At 35.8% G+C, this 19362-nt stretch overlaps 1 protein-coding gene across 3 annotated transcripts in view; it reads left to right on the forward strand.

Moving 5' to 3' along the window:
• GRM8 (glutamate metabotropic receptor 8) overlaps positions 1–18233 on the forward strand; it is a 745814-nt gene extending 727581 nt beyond the window's left edge. For 2 of the 3 annotated variants that reach the window (XM_055307451.1, XM_055307453.1), the window contains 2 exons: positions 11668–11914; positions 17726–18233. In XM_055307451.1, coding sequence (XP_055163426.1) covers positions 11668–11914; positions 17726–17775 — 297 coding nt within the window. In that variant the 3' untranslated portion in view covers positions 17776–18233. Of the gene's footprint in view, positions 1–11667; positions 11926–12676; positions 12701–17723 lie in introns of all 3 variants that reach the window. The other variant, XM_055307452.1, reaches the window with a different exon arrangement.
• The last annotated feature ends 1129 nt before the right edge of the window (positions 18234–19362 follow it).

The following is a 19362-nucleotide window of genomic DNA, read 5'->3' on the forward strand; positions in this document are numbered from 1 at the left end:
ATGCAGATGTTACAGATGTTTGATTTTCCTTTAGAGAAGCTTCAACTTTACTAGTCAACAATTAAAGTAGAGGCATTTCACCTTAAAATAGTCCAGGATTGCAATTCTTTGGGTTTGTCTATTTTTGATATTTCTTTTATCCTAGAGGATATGTCTTCAGATATATTAGCTAAAAGTCCAGGATGTTTAAGACTACTCATTCTAATTAAAGGACCTGAATTCCAACTTCTGTTTCTCTGCCTTCACGATACAATTGCATACGCCATATAGCTTGTTACCCTCTGAATCTGAATTATGTTTGATTTTTTAAATTATTATTATTATTATTATTATTATTATTATTATTATTACTTTAGCCTGTTGCTCCTCACACTTAGGATTCAGCAAGGTCTCAAGAAAAAAAATCAGTATAAAACATCAGGTTCACTTCTCTGTGGTACCTTGGAATCTTGGGTGTTCAAATCCTGGCTGCATTGGTAACCTTGAATTCCAGTTTTTGTCTCCTCAGCCCCATGAGACTGCTGAAAGGTCTTTCTTAAGATTTCTGCCCTCCAACACTCATACACTGAATCAGCACACTCCTTATGGATAAAAGTGGAGAATGCCTGGCTCACATCAAGGTTTGTGTTTTTGTTTTTGTTTTTTTTTTTTTTCCTTCCTAGGATCTTGGCCCCTTGAGTCCTGGCTGCCTTGGTTCTTCTCTGATACCTCCAAACATCCTTTCTTTCTTTTTTATCTTCATGATTCTTTAATAGTTATTCTCAGTGGGTGGCTTGGTTTGATTATAGCTACTCCTTTATAGCCAGAATCAAAAGTCTTTCTATTCTGAGGTTTTAATTTTAATGATGAAAATGTTAACTTTTCTGATATTGATTGGATACTTTTTCTGAACACATTCATTATTCTTTCAAAGCTTTCAAAGATAATTAATTTTACCTCGAAGGTCTTGCATTAACTCTATTGGATCACTTCCTTTGGGTTTTTATTATTCTCTTTGTGTAGTCTGATACTTCTCTTTCATAGTATTGGTTCTCCATAAGTATTTGCTAATTCTTGATTGTATATTCACCTGTATTTGTGATTCCCAGTTTTCTGCCTACTGTGTTGTCTGCAGCTTGTGTCTGTTGGCTGATAGATGGAGTGGTATACATGTGGAAACAGTGTGGTGGCAATTTGTCTCCTAAATGAAGAGAATCCTTGACTCTCTGGTGGCCAGTGGTTCCATCAGGTACTTCTCTGCTCTGGCCAGTGCAAACTCAATGCAAATATCTTTATTTAGAAAGATTAACTTATCCAGCTGTTTGGGGAAATATTTCCAGCTTGATGATCCTATTAAGTTCAACAAGATAGAATCCTAAGAAAGCTGCTCTAGGATCAATGGTAAAGTTCATAAGGAAAGTAGCTGACCAATAGCTGCAGTCTTTAAAAAAAAAAACCCTCTGAATTCTCAGTTTAGTATTAATTTGGTGCTTTAGCTGAGTTTCTTAATTTTTATGAAGTTTGACCCAATTCTAATAGAAAAATGATTGTTTTCCAAATCGGTAAAGATTCAAATCATTATTGCCTTGCTCTTTCACATTGCTGTGTATCTATTGGAGCCATTTTGTGTATAAGGATATGGGCTTTCAAGAGAGACAAACCTCAACTGTATCTTCATGAGTTGTTTGAAAATGATATTTAAATTCTCCAAAATAGACCCACTCCTGAATTAATAAAATTATCGTGAGGGGTTAATGTACATAAAAAATTTGGCATAATGATGATTTATTATCCCCAACAGCTAATAGGTATTTTGGTTATAAGTATTGTATAGCTCCTAAATTCATATGTTAAATGAAATCAGAAATCTGAGATATTGTTGATATATTGAAGCACAAACTAATTACGATGATAGAACTGATAGAACTCTTTGAGTGATATTATTTCTCCACTTGTGTTCAACGTGCTCAGGGTGCCATAACAAAGTACCAAAGACATGGTGGCTTAATATAAGTTTATTTTCTCATAGTTCTAAAGACTAGAAGTCACAGATCAAGGGGTGGACAGTATTGGTTTCTTCTGAGGCCTCTCTATTACAGGCTTTCTGATGGCTACCTTCTTTCTGTGTCCTCAGCGGGTCTTTCCCCTGTAAACACACATCCCTGATGTGGTTGTTAGCTCTCATCTCTCATAAGGCCACCGGTCAGATTGTATTAGGGACTGCCCTAAAGACCTCATTTTCACTTAATTACTTCTTTAAAGACTCTCTCTTCAAATATTGTCACTTAGGATTAGGAACTTGACACATGAATTTTGAGTAGGATGTAATTCAGCCATAACACCATCTCTGTTGGTTCTTATTTACTGTATAAAGTAATATCACCAGGAAAAAATAGTATTTCTATAACATCTTATGCCTTCACAAAAGTTACTGCACTGAGATACTGATCTAATTATTTTGGCTTTAGAGAGGGTTATATGGGATGTATTTAGAGGAATAAAGATTTAGTACCTTTTACAAAATTATTGTTGGAACCATTTCCATAACGTCATCAAATTTCCTTCAGTAATGCAACCTAAATAATAAATTTCTCCTCTAATTTAAATTCCAGCAAAGCTTCTATCTCCAAACAATGATAACTGTAGGATTCAAAATATTTTCTTTTCAAAATAAATAAATAAATAAATAAATAAATAAATAAATAAATAAAATATTTTCTTTTTGCTGACTGCCAAGAAAAAAAGGATTATATAGCTCACAGATAAATTTCATTCTTGCAGTAATTATTTCCTCTCCCTTGCTTCTTTCTTTAAACTCTTGTTTATTTGTTAATATTATGTTTATTGTATTTTCTATCTGTTCAAATAGATACTATTGAAATTACTATAATTAAAGGTGTCTCCATTACCGTTATCTTTAGTTCTGATCATGCTGTTGCAAAATGATAAAGTGCTAAAAGGCAGCATGGAAGCAGGAGTCCATGGAGGGAAACATGGAGAAAAATACCTGTAAGAGATAAGCCAATAAACATTCAGCAATTAAATGCCTCACATTCATTTGCATATGTCACTGTAGAAAATGTGACACCTTTGTTCAAGAAATTATTTTTTATTATGTTTCTATAAATAATATTTATGGAGAATAATTGCAAATTAAAGTCTACATTTTATTGAATCATGCTCTACTTTAAAACATCCACATTATAAAATGTCTATCAGACTTTAATAAAAAATAAATTACTGTATTTACTAACTCATTATTAAATATCATGTATATTTAATTATAAACACTCATTATAAATCCAATATCTGTTACTCCTCTTTAGAGGATCATGAGTTTGCTTCTACTTGTCCTTTTCTACCCTTGGTAGAGCTGATATTTTACTTGTTGGTTGATGCTTTATTATTCTGTGCATCTGGTTCCCACCATTCCCAATAAGTCTGAGGTTAAGGATTCAGACCTCACATGTGAACCAGCCCAGTTCTGCATCCATAGGCTTAGTCCTTTAATTTGACTCTTCATTTTTAACATGTGTCCTGAGCAAAAGGGGATATGATGAGAGACTGCAAGTGGGTCAGAGCAAACCATCTCCATCTCTCCTAATGAAAACACAGTGTAATGTTTCTGACCTGTGGGTGGGTCAGCAACACTGATTTCTACCCGGTGAGAGAAGCACAACACTCAGGGTGGTGCTTTTTCCCAGAATGAAACTAGACTATGAGTCTTTGAATATGCTGACCCTAGATTTTCCCACATGCATAAGTAATATTTCCATATGAATAGATAGTTTGTGCCCATATCTTGTGTGGGTGCATGTGTGTGTTTTTTATTTAAAGAACTAAAAATCAAAAAAAAAAAGAACTAAAAATCTTGAGGTTTTGAAAGAGCGGTGGTACTATTAAGTCTTACTGTGGGAGGGACAGAGGAAGATGAATAGAGAACAGGGTCAAGGTTAAGTTATGAAATTAGTAGGTATCACTTACTGACTACCATGTGCCAGGTGCTGTGCCAATATTTTACATTGATTGTCTCCTAAAGTCCTTCGAGTTAGGTCTGTGGAAGCTTACAAATACTGTGACTGGATTACCCTCGGCTATAATGTTCTTATATTTGGGAAAGATCCAGGGCTGAGTGCAGAGTTCTCATATTCTCAAATGGAGACCATTGACTTTTAATTTATATTGTCTGTTGCTAAGTTGAGAATATTGTCATATTTCCAGTTAAAAAGAAGAGCATCATGTTTATCCATCCAAGAGTTTCTGTCTCACCTTAGATGTTGATTTGAGACATTTTCTATTTTCCAGCTTTAGAATCTGATTTATTGTTTCCCTCTTGAAACTACATAGGTCATTTCCTTTAAATGCCAAATTTAAGAGTTAGGACCTATATCCCAGGATGGAACAAATGTATGCTGACCAGGCAATGTTCCTAGGGTTGAGTTTGTAGCTGCGAACCAAATAGGTAAAAACCTCTGTACTCATGGAATTTTTATTCTAATTAAGGGAAATAGACAATACATAGATTAAATTAGTAAAATATATATAGACTTTTATGCTAGAAAATGTTAGATGCTGAGGATTAAAATAAAGCTGAGGATTGCTGGTGGAGGATGGGAGTTATAGTATTTAATAGTTTAGGAGAGATCTCACTGGGAAGAACAGATCAAGAAAGAACTAAATGAAATGAAGGAACAAGCCTTCAAAATATAAAAGCCTCAAAGGTGAGGCTTTTGAATCATCATATACCAACCTCAAAGGTGAGGTTGGTATATTCCAGGATCATCCAGTAGGCCAGTATGGTGGGAAGAGAGTACATGAGGGAAAGAATAAAGCCCTGTCAGTTCAGAGGACCCTGTTGGTCAAAGTAGGCAGACCATCAATGGGAAGTCATTATAAAGTTTTGAGAGTGGGGATGGCCTAACCTGACTTATGAATAATGGGACTATTCTGGCTGCTGTGTTAAGATCAATCTGATGACCAGGCAGAAGGAAGCAAGGGGAAAAGAAGAGAATTCAATAGGACAGCTTTAGTGATATTCCAAATGAGAGATGATGTTGACTAAGAGCAATGTAGTTCCAGTAGGGGTAGCAGAAAATGACCTGTCTGAATAAGTACTGAAGGTAGAATCACTAGGATTCTTCATAGATAAAGAGTGTTAAGAGGGGAGTCAAGGACAATTTTAGGGCTTTGTCCTTTGGAAAATTAATGATGGAATTAAAACAAAGAAGATGATCAGAAGAGTAAATTTAGGAATAGACGTTCAGATGCTTGTTAGTTTTATTTATATATCAGACATCCAAAGGGAATACCCAGAAGGTGATTAGATTTCCTGAGGGAAGTGTGGAATTTGTCCTCATCTAAATAGTTTTTCAAGGCAGAGCTACCTATATTATTTGTAGGGCCCAGGGAAATATCAAAATGCAGGTGTATGTGTTCAAAAGTTATTAATAATTTCAGAACAGTGATGTCAGAGCATTAAATCAAGTGTGAAGGGAGCTCTGAATGAAGGGACCTTTGTGCAGGTAGCACACTTAGGAAGCCAGTCCTGGTTTAAGGCCATAATGCCAAAGGTGATGATCAAGAGAGCAATGAGAACACACAAAGAGAGGGAGGGAAAGAGAGAGAGAGAGAGAGAGAGAGAGAGAGAGAGAGAGAGAGTTCGATACCTAAGGATTGAGGCCTGGGGTGTATCAGTACAAAAATGACACAGACATGAGGAAGATCCCTCAGAATTGGCTGAATAGAAGAAGCCAGCAAGGTATTTGAAATAAATAATACAGAAGCAATGATAAATTTTTAAAAATATTTTATTTATTTATTCATGAGAGACACAGAGAGAGAGGCAGAGACAGAGGCAGAGGGAGAAGAAGGCTTCCGGCAAGGAGCCCGATGTGGGACTTGATCCCAGGACCCCAGGATCACGATCTGAGCCGAAGGCAAGACTCTCAACCACGGAGCCACCCAGATCCCCCTGACTTGGTGATGGTTCACCAGCATCTAGGCTCAGCCAGAAGGGTTGTATTGTTGCCTTTGATGTTTGCTGTACCCAGTTGCTAGGGAATGTTGCATGATTGGTTGATTTTGGGCTTTAACCACCACAAAGCAATTCCGCAGTTTCTTTGTAAACTTGTCCATTTAAAAAAAATTTTTTTAATAACTTCTAGTAAGATTTGCGGTCCATTGACTGAAGCCCTGCTGAAAAGCAGGAGAAAATTCATTTCTGGATTCAGGTGGCACTTTGAGGGAGATACAGATGAGGGGATAGATAATAGAAACAGAGAAGGGGGGATCCCGGGTGGCGCAGCAGTTTGGCGCCTGCCTTTGGCCCAGGGCACGATCCTGGAGACCCGGGATCGAATCCCACGTCGGGCTCCCGGTGCATGGAGCCTGCTTCTCCCTCTGCCTATGTCTCTGCCTCTCTCTCTTTCTCTGTGTGACTATCATAAATAAATAAAAAAATTAGAAAAAAAGAAACAGAGAAAGGCAGGGTTTAAGTGTTAACATAACTGTCTCACTAGTCAAACTGTGTGCAAAATAGCCAAATAAATCTGGCTGACTGTAGCAAAAAGTGAGTTTAAACCATCCAAGGAAAGGCAGAGATATTCAGGAATAAATATTCAGGAATAAATAATGAATTTGTTTCTTATCACATGGCACAAACCTGCCTTGGGTTTAGGTCTCAAAATAGGTCACCTTTGTTATGAAGGGGATGAAAACTTACCAGATTGGATTGTCCGAGTCTATGGAGTTCTCTGTGCAGGTAGAAGACTGACATTTTTCCTGAAGTAGTATAATCTCCTCCTTCCTCAACTCTTCCAGGCCATGACCTACATTCAAGAGACCCTGGATGGGCACAAATGACCCCTTTGGACAATGAAGAGTTACCATAGCAGGTCCCAGAAAAGGTGTCGTGGTAGTGTGTCCCATTGTGCCAGCTCTTCCTGACTTCTCCACAGATCATTGACACCTGTTTCAGTGCATCTGACTCTTGCAGGTTCAAAATGTCTCTGGAGTGTGGAGGCAGAAGTGACAGGCTACCAATGGCCGCAATAGAGAAGGTAGTCACCTTCCTCCAGTTATTAATATTTTGAAGTGACAGGGGCAGAAGGTGGGGCACAAAAAAAAAGTTGGAAAAAAGAAGGATACATTAACATACCCAATACCACTGTCAGCATCCCTCAGTGGATTTATGTTGGTTAGAGGGAGTTAGTATTGTTCCCTTCTGCTTTCCAGGAGGCTATAACTTCAATGCAGAGAGTTAATGTGTTATCCTAGGACAGTAGCCCAGACAGTGCATATAGCCTTGACATTAGCAAATAGAGTTGACTTTTGGGCAAAATTTTTATTCTGCCTGCTTTGAAGTCAGATTACAAAAGGCTTTCCCTTGACACCATATTGTTAGAGCATAGCAGTCAGCTATTCACTAAACAAAACTGCTTTGGATACTGACTCATAGGCCCCTCTCTTATCCTGTATACTTGGAAGGATGCTTTGTTAATGTCCTTTTAGATTCAAAGTTGTAAGGTAAATGATCTTTGTTGAGCTACTGCTATTTTGAACCTGTGAGGCATTTTATAAAGATTATGTCATTCCACTCTGTAACCCTTCTATGAGAAAAGTATTATTTTCCCCCAACTTCATAGGTAAGAAATTAAAGGTCAAAGATGAAAATAAGATCACACAGCTGTCCAATTGCCAGGGAAGTTTTATTAGTGTTTAGATTGTCACCTGGTGGGTTGACTTGAGGCTTTTACCACCCACAAGGCAACTCCAGAGTTTCCTGTAAATTTCTTTATCTTAAAAACAACAACAGCAAAAACTATAAGCTGTGGTGTTCCTTTCTTACAGGGCTCAGACAACTAGAATTTTCTATAGCTATACAAAAATCCACGAGTCCTTTTGGAATCAAATGCTCATTTTCAATCTTCTAATTTCTACATTTATTTTTATGTATGAGAGATATTTGGAATGCAATAATCCATGTTGCTGAAGATTTAGTCTCTCTAGAATGAGAACAGGTGCCATTTTTATTTATTTGTGTGTTATGCCATTGTTGCTTTCACTGGGGTTATGTACATATGCCTTTTTCATTTCATTAAATATTCAAAAATGACATTCAAACACTTACAGTGCAATGCGCTGTAACAAATGCTAGGTCACTGTAAGGTTCTGGATTTTAGGGTACAGTTTTGTATAGATGCTTTTCTGTATGAAATTCACATGAACATTTTTCAGAAGCTGCTTTAAGAAAGCACATGAGTAAAATCAGCATTTTGGTATAATTTGAAAACATAGTGTCTGATAGAGAGCTTGGACACTAAGCATAGTGCTGTTTAATCCTCATGTCTTTGTTTATTAGATCTTCCATTGAGTTGGTTTGCCTAAAGGATAGACTGAAGTAACATATTTAATATGGAAACTAGCAATCCCAAATCTTCTTTGTGCCTAATATTTAGCAAGATTAAACTTATTATATATTACAGACATGATTTTGAATCAGGGAAGAAAATTACCATTTATATTGATGGTAGCAGAGAAAATTTACAAGGTTTTCAAAATAGAAAGGTATTTATGTATTATTTAAACTAGTAGTATGCATTTAGCAAGACCAACAGATTAAGATTTATATAAAGAATCCAGCTAATCAGTGTGGGTATTCCCATCATTTCATGTCTGTTTGACCTCTAGAGGTCTTGTGTTGGTTTGTTGTTTGTTTTTTAAGCTAAAGTGAGGTGGCAGGGTCTGACTGGGACAAAACTGATGGTTACCTATTTCAGTGGCTTTGGGATATTTATGTCTGTAGTTTGCCTTTGGGGTTATTGTTTCCCTACTTGAATGTCCTTTCTCTATAGCCTGTTTTCTGCAAAGGCTTCATGCAGCAATGCTCACTGGAGAATAAGTAGAAATTTAGAGAGAATTAACTAACACTTTGAAGTTTGAGTATTCATAATAATAAGTTGCTTAAAAGTAGATGGCAAAGCTTAGGGGGATTTGAAGGTACAGAACCACATTTTATCAGGACCTTCTTAATTGTAGTAGATCCTTCGTTCTCTCAGATTTAACAGGGGATTTCACTTATTGGTAGGAGAGGTCATGACATGTAGTAATTTATCATTTGGCAGAAGAATGTATTTGAATCATGTTTCTGTGGAGGCTAATACATGTGAGTCCAACCTAGAATCTGGATTCATACCTCGTCACTTTATGTTTCTTACTTAAAATGTCTTCAGCCCGATGTTGTAGCCAGAGCTGATGTCCTTTTGATAGAATGGAGAAATTGGGAAGGCATATTCTGTATGATTTGTGTAAATCAGATCTTGTGGAAACCTGATCTAGTGGAAACCTGATCTTCTTGAAGATCTTTACATACCCAAGAATAATTAGCAGTTTCTAGTAGGTTTTTTTTTGTGTTTGTGTGTGTGTGTGTGTGTAGAATCTTGTATAATTTTTTAGTGGCTTATAAGGAAAAGAATGTAGGTTACAGGCTCTAAGGAAGTTTATACCCTAGTTGTGCATTTCATATAATTTACTGCTAAGTTCATATACATCACAGTTATAAGTGCATATAAATCACAGTTATAATTATGTAGTTATGCATTGGTAAGTGCTCTGCTGTATTAATTTTTCAATGCATTAGTGCTTAGAAGTAAAATAAGACACCATTATAACATTATAATTAAGGTAAGATTTATCATGGCGGACTTCCTGGAGGAAGTGAACTTTGAAACAAACCCATCTATATCACCTTGTTGAAGGGTAATTCCATACTCACAATGAGGTCTTATGCAAAAGACAGCCTTAGTGGTAAACAAACAGTAAACTCAGTATGGTGTGAATTTCACAGACATGGATAGTCTCTTAGTACTAGTACTGGAAGTTCTTCTCATAGCTTAGACAGTCCTTTACCTGACAGCTTTGCCTTCTGTTAAGAGATGTGCTGATTCAGGTACTTAGCATTGAAGGTGAATGTTTTTTGATCCTTTATTTAAAAGGATACAATTAGTTTGGATCCTGGGGATTACCTGACACAACGTGACAACTTTATATTTTCAGATACTGTTAGAGTGAACAGATATTAACGAAATAAAGGAAAAAGGGGACCTCCAAGAGCTTCTTTGTGGCCCCAGTATTCCAAGTTATTTGGGGAGAATTATATTTTGAGCTCAGGACACAAAAACCAGAAGTAGGTCAAAGGTTTTTATTTTTAAAGATGTGGTATGTACCTACAATGGAATATTATTCATTCTTTAAAAAGAAGGAAATCCTGCCATTTGCATCCACGTGGATGAATCTGGTGGACACAATGCTAAATGAAATTAGCCAGACACAAAAGACAAAAACTGCATCATCCACTTATATGTGGAATTTTAAATAGTCAGACTCATCAAAGTGGAGGAAAGAACAGTGTTTGCTAGGAGGAGGGGAAGGAGGAAATGAAGAGATGTTGGTCAAAACACATACAGTTTCAGTTATGAATGGGTAAGTTCTGGGGATCTGATATGCAGCATGGCAACTGTAGTTTACAATTCTGTGCTAGGTACTTGAAATTCACTTAGTGGGTAGATCTTAAGCATTCTCAGTACAAAAACATAAAAAGAAACAAAGAAAGAAAAAAGTGATGACTACATAAGGTGATAGATATGTTAATTACTTGAGAGCAAAGATCATTTCACAGTACATATGTTTATCAAAACATCAAGTTGTATACCTTAAATACACAATTTCTGTTTTTCAGTTATAACTCAGTAACACTGAGAAATTAAAAAAAAAAAGATTAAAATGCTGTCATGTCTGTTTTCATACCATAATGAAAAAGCCAAAAGCAGTAACTTTAGATTTAGCTTTTTCAGCTTGTTGACCTCTAGATTCTGGGAAGAAGAATCTTCCAGAGAGACTGCTCTTTTTAAGTACCAGGGCAGTCCATTTCAGTGCAATAAGTATAAGGAATGAGCATAGGAGGAGAATTTTCAAAATGCAGATGTCAAGACACTATCCCCAGAGGGCATATTTAAATGTTGGAGGAAAGAGTGGTATGTATTTTGTAAAAGCAACCACGTTTATTTTGATATGATGCCACCATTGAGAAACTCTTTGGGATTATACTTGGTGGTGGTGGTGGGGGGGTATTAAAAAATCAAGGCCTTATGGCATGCTTATGATTTATCAAGTTTGATAGCTGAAATTAAGTCATGATGTGAAAATGCAAATGCTAGCTAGCATTATGCAAGCAATGGTGGGCAATAGCAGTGTTCTGCTATATTTCACTCCCACTCATTTCCACCATAAACTTCTAGGTTAAGTTTATTATTAAAAGAATTACACTCCACCCTCTAATACCTCTCTGAAGAAAGGATGTGTGGCATAAAATGTTAGTCTTTGGCCAGAATGGTTTTGTTCCCTTTATTGTATAGGTTTAATTATAATCTAAAAATGAAACTAAGCTTCATCAGCTTAATTGTTTGTGTTGGTTTTGAGGATTTAGGCTCCATAAACAATACAGCCTTACCCACATTTGCAGGTAGGGATAGAGAATTGCTTGACTATTATTAAGGGCAACTTCTATAAGTACCTTCTAATGCACCCTGAACAGAGAAGTTGCAATAATCCGTTATAGAAAAACGGTTGTGCTATTTACTTTATGTTGGATCAGGCTTACCAACATTGATTCTTTCTTTTTTCTCCCCTCAGATGTACATCCAGACAACAACACTTACTGTCTCCATGAGTTTAAGTGCTTCGGTGTCTCTAGGCATGCTGTATATGCCCAAGGTTTATATTATAATTTTTCATCCAGAGCAGAATGTTCAAAAACGCAAGAGGAGCTTCAAGGCTGTGGTGACAGCTGCCACCATGCAAAGCAAACTGATCCAAAAAGGAAATGACAGACCAAATGGAGAGGTGAAAAGTGAACTCTGTGAGAGTCTTGAAACCAACAGTAAGTCTTCTGTAGACTTTCCGATGGTCAAGAGCGGGAGCACTTCCTAATAGATGTACGTTGAACATTCTTCTTCTAGTCTTGGGGACTGCGCTGCATAGTTCCACGGGCACGGTGGTACTCACACACCATGAGACCATCACGGCAGTTAGAACCATTTGGTTAGAACCAAATAACTTTAAGGCGAGTGGCTCTTCTCTAGAGCGTAACTATGCATACGAAATCTCTTTTACAAAGTATCACATTTGTGGCTCCCTTTTGAGGCATAACCAAGCATCTGAAGCTTGGAATTATCTTCCATTTATAGAATTATTATGTAGCACTTAGAAACTACTCTCCAGTCTCTGTTAGTTCAATATTTGTTGTTCTTTATTGATTTATTGGTTGCTCAATGATCTTACACAAATAAATGATATGATATATAGGTATTTAGGGAAATGAGAAAACTAGTGAGCCAACATGTTAGGTTAAATCATAGTTAATACTTATTATCCCCAAGTGGCCCCCTTTTCGGCTATATTAAGATAATTAGAGCTCTTCTCTGAAAGCTTCATGACCCTGAAAATAGGATCCTTCCTGCAGTTACTGGTCTACTTGTCCCTTCCTCACCTACCTTCCTCTTCTCTGTAGTCACCCCTGAAGGAGTGCACCATAACAATACACCACTACTAAGCTAATCCAGTAGAGTGTAACTGGTCCATTTTGGTATCTATGGAAGAGTAACAAATAGGTTGAAGATCTGTATTGTAAAATACCAGATAGCTGAGTACAGAGAAAAAAAAAGCAATCTTTATGTTACTAGCTTCTGATGGATCAAAAAGATATAAAAGCTAAGGTTCTTGCATTAGACCTCAGACTTCCTGTCTTTTAGAAATATAGCAAGTTTTTAATAATTAAGGATAAAACCCTATACAAAAATACTCTCTTCCTCTCAGATTCCTACAGCAGGCTGTATTCCCTATTCTCTATACTTCTGACAAGAAATACAGGCAAGATTAAGTGTGGATTTTATCCAATTTAGTTATTATAACAACAGAATCTGCACTAGATTTATAAATATTTCCTTACATAAAGATTTCCAGATGAACATTGTCTACTCTGATGCCCCATATGCAAAAATGGCCTTAAAAGATAAGCATTGATCAATTAAGTTTATTGGCTATAATTGCTATCAGACTTCTTGGAATTATTGGTCAGATTTTCTGGGAAGATTCCCTTCAGCTCCCTAATAACCAAATTTAGTCACCTGTGCATAAAGAAGTCTTTTAAAAATTCCACAAACACTCCCCACATATTCACCTTTCTGAAAACATGAAACCTTGAAAAACTGCAAGAGAAGTTACAATAAAGACTGGTTTGGGTAACAAATCATTATAATCATCTCTGATTATAGGTAAGCAATTTAGTAATAATGGGCCTATTTGGTCTTTTAGCAAAAGATGCACTATAGCTACTATCAAAAGTGTCAGAGTTCAATGCTTATGATTTGAGAGCAGAATCTTATCTGTGTTTTTCTACCTTGAAAGCATCAGAGCAGCCAGTTAAAACCTGTTGTAGGATGCTGGTAAACTGCTGTTGGCCGGCTGTTGGCATTTCCCACTACAACTCATCAGAGTCTGTAGTTAGACTTGTTTTTTATTTTTTAAGCAACTATCCAGGAAACTTTCTGTAATGTGGTTGCGAATGGGAACACCCAAAAAAAATTGAAATAAATACCAGTCATCCCAGACTTACTTCTAGAAAGTGGCAGGAGAAAAAAAATCAAAATTTTCCCACCCTTTTAAAAAATAAATAAATTCCCTGAAGAGGAATATTCCCAGCACTGATAAAGACTAACCCCATATTTAATAGAAGTAAGTCTCATGTTCTTTGTTTTCCTTCTATTATTTTTGGTTGATACTGAAATGGAAATTATATAACAAGCATGCATTTCCCTACTTTCTCTGAAATAAGAATGAAAGATCTTAATGGAAGGTATGCCTATACTATTCTGGAAGAGTCAGAAGCTCACTTTTGGAAGGTAAAAGAAAATTAAAAAGGTGAATCAAGATAAAGTCAATTACTACCTAAAAGGTAGTTAAACTGTACTTTGGCAACTTTAATATATTTATCTTTTAAGTAGTTTGGATTTTAGTAAATTGGGTCCAATGAAGTGATTATAGTTTACACATTTAGGAAAGACAGTGCATATTCTCCTTCAGTCCTATTCCAGGTAACCACTGTTGATCTTTGTTCACTTGTATCACCAGGTATCATGGACTTCCTATGTCTCTATTAACTTGACTACACGTACTAGTGGTTTTAATTGAGGCAAGTCTTTAAAATCACACTCCCTACAAGTATCAATGACCGGAATAACTTAAATGCAGGGTTTTTCTTCTACAATTGTGCCTATGTTTTAGAAGTAGAACTGAATATTGGAAAACCTGTGTCCTTCAAAATTAAGAGTCCGCCACTCAACCTACTGAGTTACCCAGGCACTCCATGCCTCCTCAGATTTAAAATGCCTCCTCTGGGGTTGGGTGGAGTCTGTTCTCAATTAATTAAGGGCTAGTTAATCTACTGGAACAGTATCCATGTTGCTGCATTCTCATGCTTTCTGTTATGAGACTTGTAACAAGTTCACCATTGCAGTGACATAGGAGAAAGTGTTTTGCAAACTATGAATCACCATATAAGTAAGATATTAGTGTCATTGCTGCCTTGGAAAATGTAGATTGCACTGTCATTAGTAGAAAAGACTTAAAATTCAAAAACTACTCTTTTAGCATCCCTCTTTCTTCATTTTTTAATATGTGGAGGATTTGGATAATTATGGCTGCTATTCCATTGCTGGGATTTTTTCGGACCAATTAGCAATGTATTTATGATGTACATTGCAATGCTTTTCCTTCATGGCCATAGAGCTCTGTAAGTCCTTTGCACTTAGAAACTTCATCTTAAAGATTACTTGTTAATGCCAGAAATTCTGGCCACATATTTAAGGTTTTCAAGCTTCAAAATCTATACAGAATAAATATAAGTAATGTGAAGCTGGAAGGGAGGCCAATGAGTCCATGTTAATTACTGAATTTGCAGAGTACTACATTTCACATAAAAAAAGGTCAAGTGTTGTTTCATAAAAGTGTGTGGAAAGGGAGTTAGAAGCAAGTTGATGTGTATGAATTTATCAACTGTACCCAATTAACAAATGCTGTAACATGGTAGTTCTTAAGCTATGTTCATGAATAATTCATGAAAACAGCTGCTGCTGGAGGTGGAACTGCTTTCTCTAGCTTATGAACACAGTGTGGTGTCCACAAGGCAATTCACCATTGCTGCATTCCAGAACTGATTGTCACATAAGTATATTCATAGCCACTGTAAAAAACTCCCTAGTAGCTCACATGTACATCTCTGATCCAGTTCGCTCTGTAAAACTTCCAGTATAAAGATTCTCCCAAGACTTCTGCCTCCACAATTTGTCCCTCGTCACTGTTTTCCCATTGACTAAATCATCCATGTCCATAGCCTTGCATCCCTTTTTCTAACCATTAGAAAAATTAGGATAACTTTCCTTTTGTAAATTATAGTCAGAGCTCTCAGTAGAATTCTACCTTCTTTTTCCCTGGGGATAGCTTTGAAGAGTTCAAAAAATGAAGTATGAATCTTTAATTAGCTATAGAGTCTCAAAGTTGGAATGATCCTTGAGTGGTCTGATCCAAATCACCTTCTGTTAATTTAACATCTTCCAAACATCATCTTCTTCAAGGCCTTTTGGGTCTTATTCCTCTGTTTCAACCATAATTTTTCTTCCCAGCTATCTACAAACTTGATAAATATTTCCTACATTTTTAGCTACCGTTGAAGATATTGAATAGGGCAGGACATTGAACAACCATTTTAAGGGTTGTTTTTCTAACTGTTATGACAATTTTTCTTCATCTTTCTTCAAAGACTATATGAAAGTCCTTCAAAAACATAATTGAAGAACAGATTTTGTTTTTGTAGAGGGAATTTAGAGGTATATGAGGTATATGTTTAGAAATTTTTTTAAAATTTAAAAATAGTACACAAGCATAAAAATCACTGTCTCACTTCACACCAACTGAACATCACAGACATCTAGCTTTTTGGAAGGGGTCAGTAGGAAAGTAGGATTCCATATTCATTCTCTCAGACAGCAGCTGCTCCCCCACAAACCTAGTCACCTCCATCCTCACAAAAACCCAATATTGTGGATTTTGGACTAGCAATGAAACTGAGGCCCAGTGACTTGGTTCACAGATCTTTTTAAACTCATTTTGTAGGGAACAGAATGTAATTTAAAACCAGGTCAAAATCCCACTTCCTTTCTATGTGCCACAATAATAGCCTAGAAGTGTGAATAATGGAGACAAGAGAAGCAGATACGTTAGCTTTTTTTTTTTGGCATAAAGCTCATAATATTCAATGAAATAAAAAAAATAGCAAAAACACATATAATTAGCATTTCCTTAGGCTCTCTGCACTTATTTTTGTGATTGTGAACTTTGTGTGATCTCAATCTCTGCTAGGAACTTGTCAGGTCAATTATATTGATGTAAATAAACTGATTCTATTTCAGAGGAGGAGCTTTATAATTTGCTTATTTAACGTTCAAAAACTAAATAATTACCTAAAAATCTGTTTCATCTTGAATTGGACTTATGTAGTGAAATACATACATATTTAACATTATTTCATATTTTTCTTCTTATGATTATGCATTCCAGAATTCCACTGAAATATAGGACATCACATTTGAATTTTAGAAGAGAGATTTATTCCATCACATCTTTCAAAAAAAACCAAAGGGATTATTTGGATTTGTTTATATTCTCTGAAAACTTAAACATGAGTATAATAAATTTGACTTAGAATACTTTGTTATTTATAGCTTTCTAATAATCTTACAATAATAGGTTTTACTTTATAGTGAGTTGGTATCAGAAGAATAAAATATTTATTTCCTTCTTTGAGTCTTTGTTTTTAAACACCTCCATTTGTATCCTTTGGCTGAAACCGGAACATAAATATGTACCTGCAATACACATATGTACTTTAATATTTACAAATATTCTATGTACTTTATAGAACATACAAGTATACCATGTTTACTTCTAGAGCCTAAAAGTATTATTTGCCTTTAAGGGGCACCTGGGGGGCTCAGTCGCTTAAGGGTCCAACTCTTGATTTCAGCTCATGTCATGACCTCAGGATCATGAGATCAAGCTCTGTATAATGCTCTGCCCTAGGTATGGAGCCTGCTTAAGATTCTCTCTTCCCTTCCTTCTGCCCCTCACCCCCCAAATAAACAATGAAAAAATAAAAGTATTATTTTCTTTAATTGAAAAATACTCATTGTCAAAGCACAAGTAGTTGTAATTACTTACCTGTTTTTGGTTTTCAAATCAGACTCAAAGAATTGAAGTCTTTAACTTAGGTTGTAAAAAAATATTTTTTTGTCTTTTGCAGATCATTTATGTGTTCTTTCATTTTTCATATTGTGTATCTTTGTTACTCAAAACACATTTAAATTGAATTTCATCTAAATTTATTATGATTAGAACTTTTCCATTATTAGTTTTCTGCTAAGTAGTTATAAATAGCAATGGTTTTACAAATTAAAATTGTTGCTGCATTATTATTCCTGTTATCACTGAATTCCTCCTACATGGTTTAAAAAATATGTAACATGTTGTAAAAATGGAGTATCATAAAATAGTGATTTTAGGATTTGAATTTTAAAATAATTTTAGCAAAATAATTTATTTTGATATCCTATTAATTTGTCTTAATTTGTCTTAACAGCTTCCTCTACTAAGACAACATATATCAGCTACAGCAATCATTCAATCTGAAACAGGGAAATGGTATAACGTGAAGAAATCTGGTATGTGATGTTAAACAATAAACATGACACCGCCAAAACTCACTCCTGGAGATCTCTGTAGACTACAATCAATCAAATCAATAGTCAATCTTGTAAGGAACACAAAGTAGCCATGAGCCAAAAGTATCAAAAACAGAGTGAAAAAAAAAACATTTTATACAGTACAACCAATGAGTGTCAAGCTAAAGTATTGCTTACCCATAAGCAGTTAAAAAAAATCACAAAAGGAAAACTAATGTTAGCTTGTGAAAAAAAAATGCTGTTGAAATAAACCGTGTCTGATGTTATTCTTGTAAGTATTTTTCTGTGATTGTGAGAACTCCCGTTCCTGTCCCACCTTGTTCAACTTGTATAAGACAATGAATCTGTTTCTTGTAATGGCTGACCGGATTGAAGCCTTGGGTTGTGCTAAAAATAAATGCAATGGTTGACGCATGCAATTTTTTATACAAATAATTTATTTCTAATAATAAAGGAATGTTTTGCAAATGTTGAGAGTTGTTTCGTTCCAGTTTTAAAGCCAAGGAACACTCTGTCGAGGGGGCACTTCTGCTGTTAGCTCCTGATGTAAAAGCCCTAGTGATCCGTGGTTGATTTCTTCAAAGATTGTGTCTTTGTACATTCATGTGTATATGAAGAAGATTGTCCTTTATTCCTCTATGAAAAAGCATTATTTGTGTAAGAGTCTGTGAGTATTTCAAAACGGATATGGTAACTTTTCATAGTAACTGCTTTTTTTAATGAAGAATCAAGCAATAGCTTGAGGTAAATTGCTTCAAGTATTCTAATTAACAAATGATGAGTTAAACTTTACTATGGAGAATATAATATGAAGATCACCATCAAAAGTATGTGGAAGGGTCACTGAAATTCTCCATTTTCTAAGTCAAAACTTCTGCACATTGGAAGATTTCAAGGTATGTGCTATTAACCTTTTCTTACCTGGGCCTGGTATCCACTGAAATCAGTGAAGTAATGGGCCTTACCAAGTACATTCCTCAAAGCACAGAATTAGCATATTTATTCCCTTGGCATCACTAAAGAAACCACAGTTCAAATAACATGTCAATGCTTTCTTATTTTCCAAATGAAAACATTCATTGGTTCATAGCACAGTATCATTAAAGAGAGAAAACAGGAAGCCTATGTCATGCTAATAAACCATGCTAGGGTGAATAAAAGAAGCCTGTTAAAAGCTTTCAAATTTGTTACCATTTTCATCTGGGCTCCTTGGTTCTATACAATCCCAGACATCCATCAAGTCAATGGGTCTCTACAATCATTTTGTTAGTAAATGTTCTCTCTGCTGAGTTAGCTTGGATGGCTCATTGCACTCCTTATAGATATAAAGAACTATCTATGCTCCGTAGCTTCGACCCAGATATTGACAGTCACTTTATTTAATAGGGAGTTGAAGGAGCACAGCTCAGCCTCCTTCACCATGTAGTAAAGTTTCCTAGATACCTACAGAGATAGAAAGCTGCATACAGAAGGAGACGTGTCCTTATTGGCCTTTTGTTGAGTTTCTCCTAATAGCATTAGATAATATTTAAAT

This window comes from Nyctereutes procyonoides, unplaced genomic scaffold (genome assembly GCF_905146905.1).
Source record: "Nyctereutes procyonoides isolate TBG_1078 unplaced genomic scaffold, NYPRO_anot_genome, whole genome shotgun sequence".
Classification (NCBI taxonomy): Eukaryota; Metazoa; Chordata; class Mammalia; order Carnivora; family Canidae; genus Nyctereutes; species Nyctereutes procyonoides.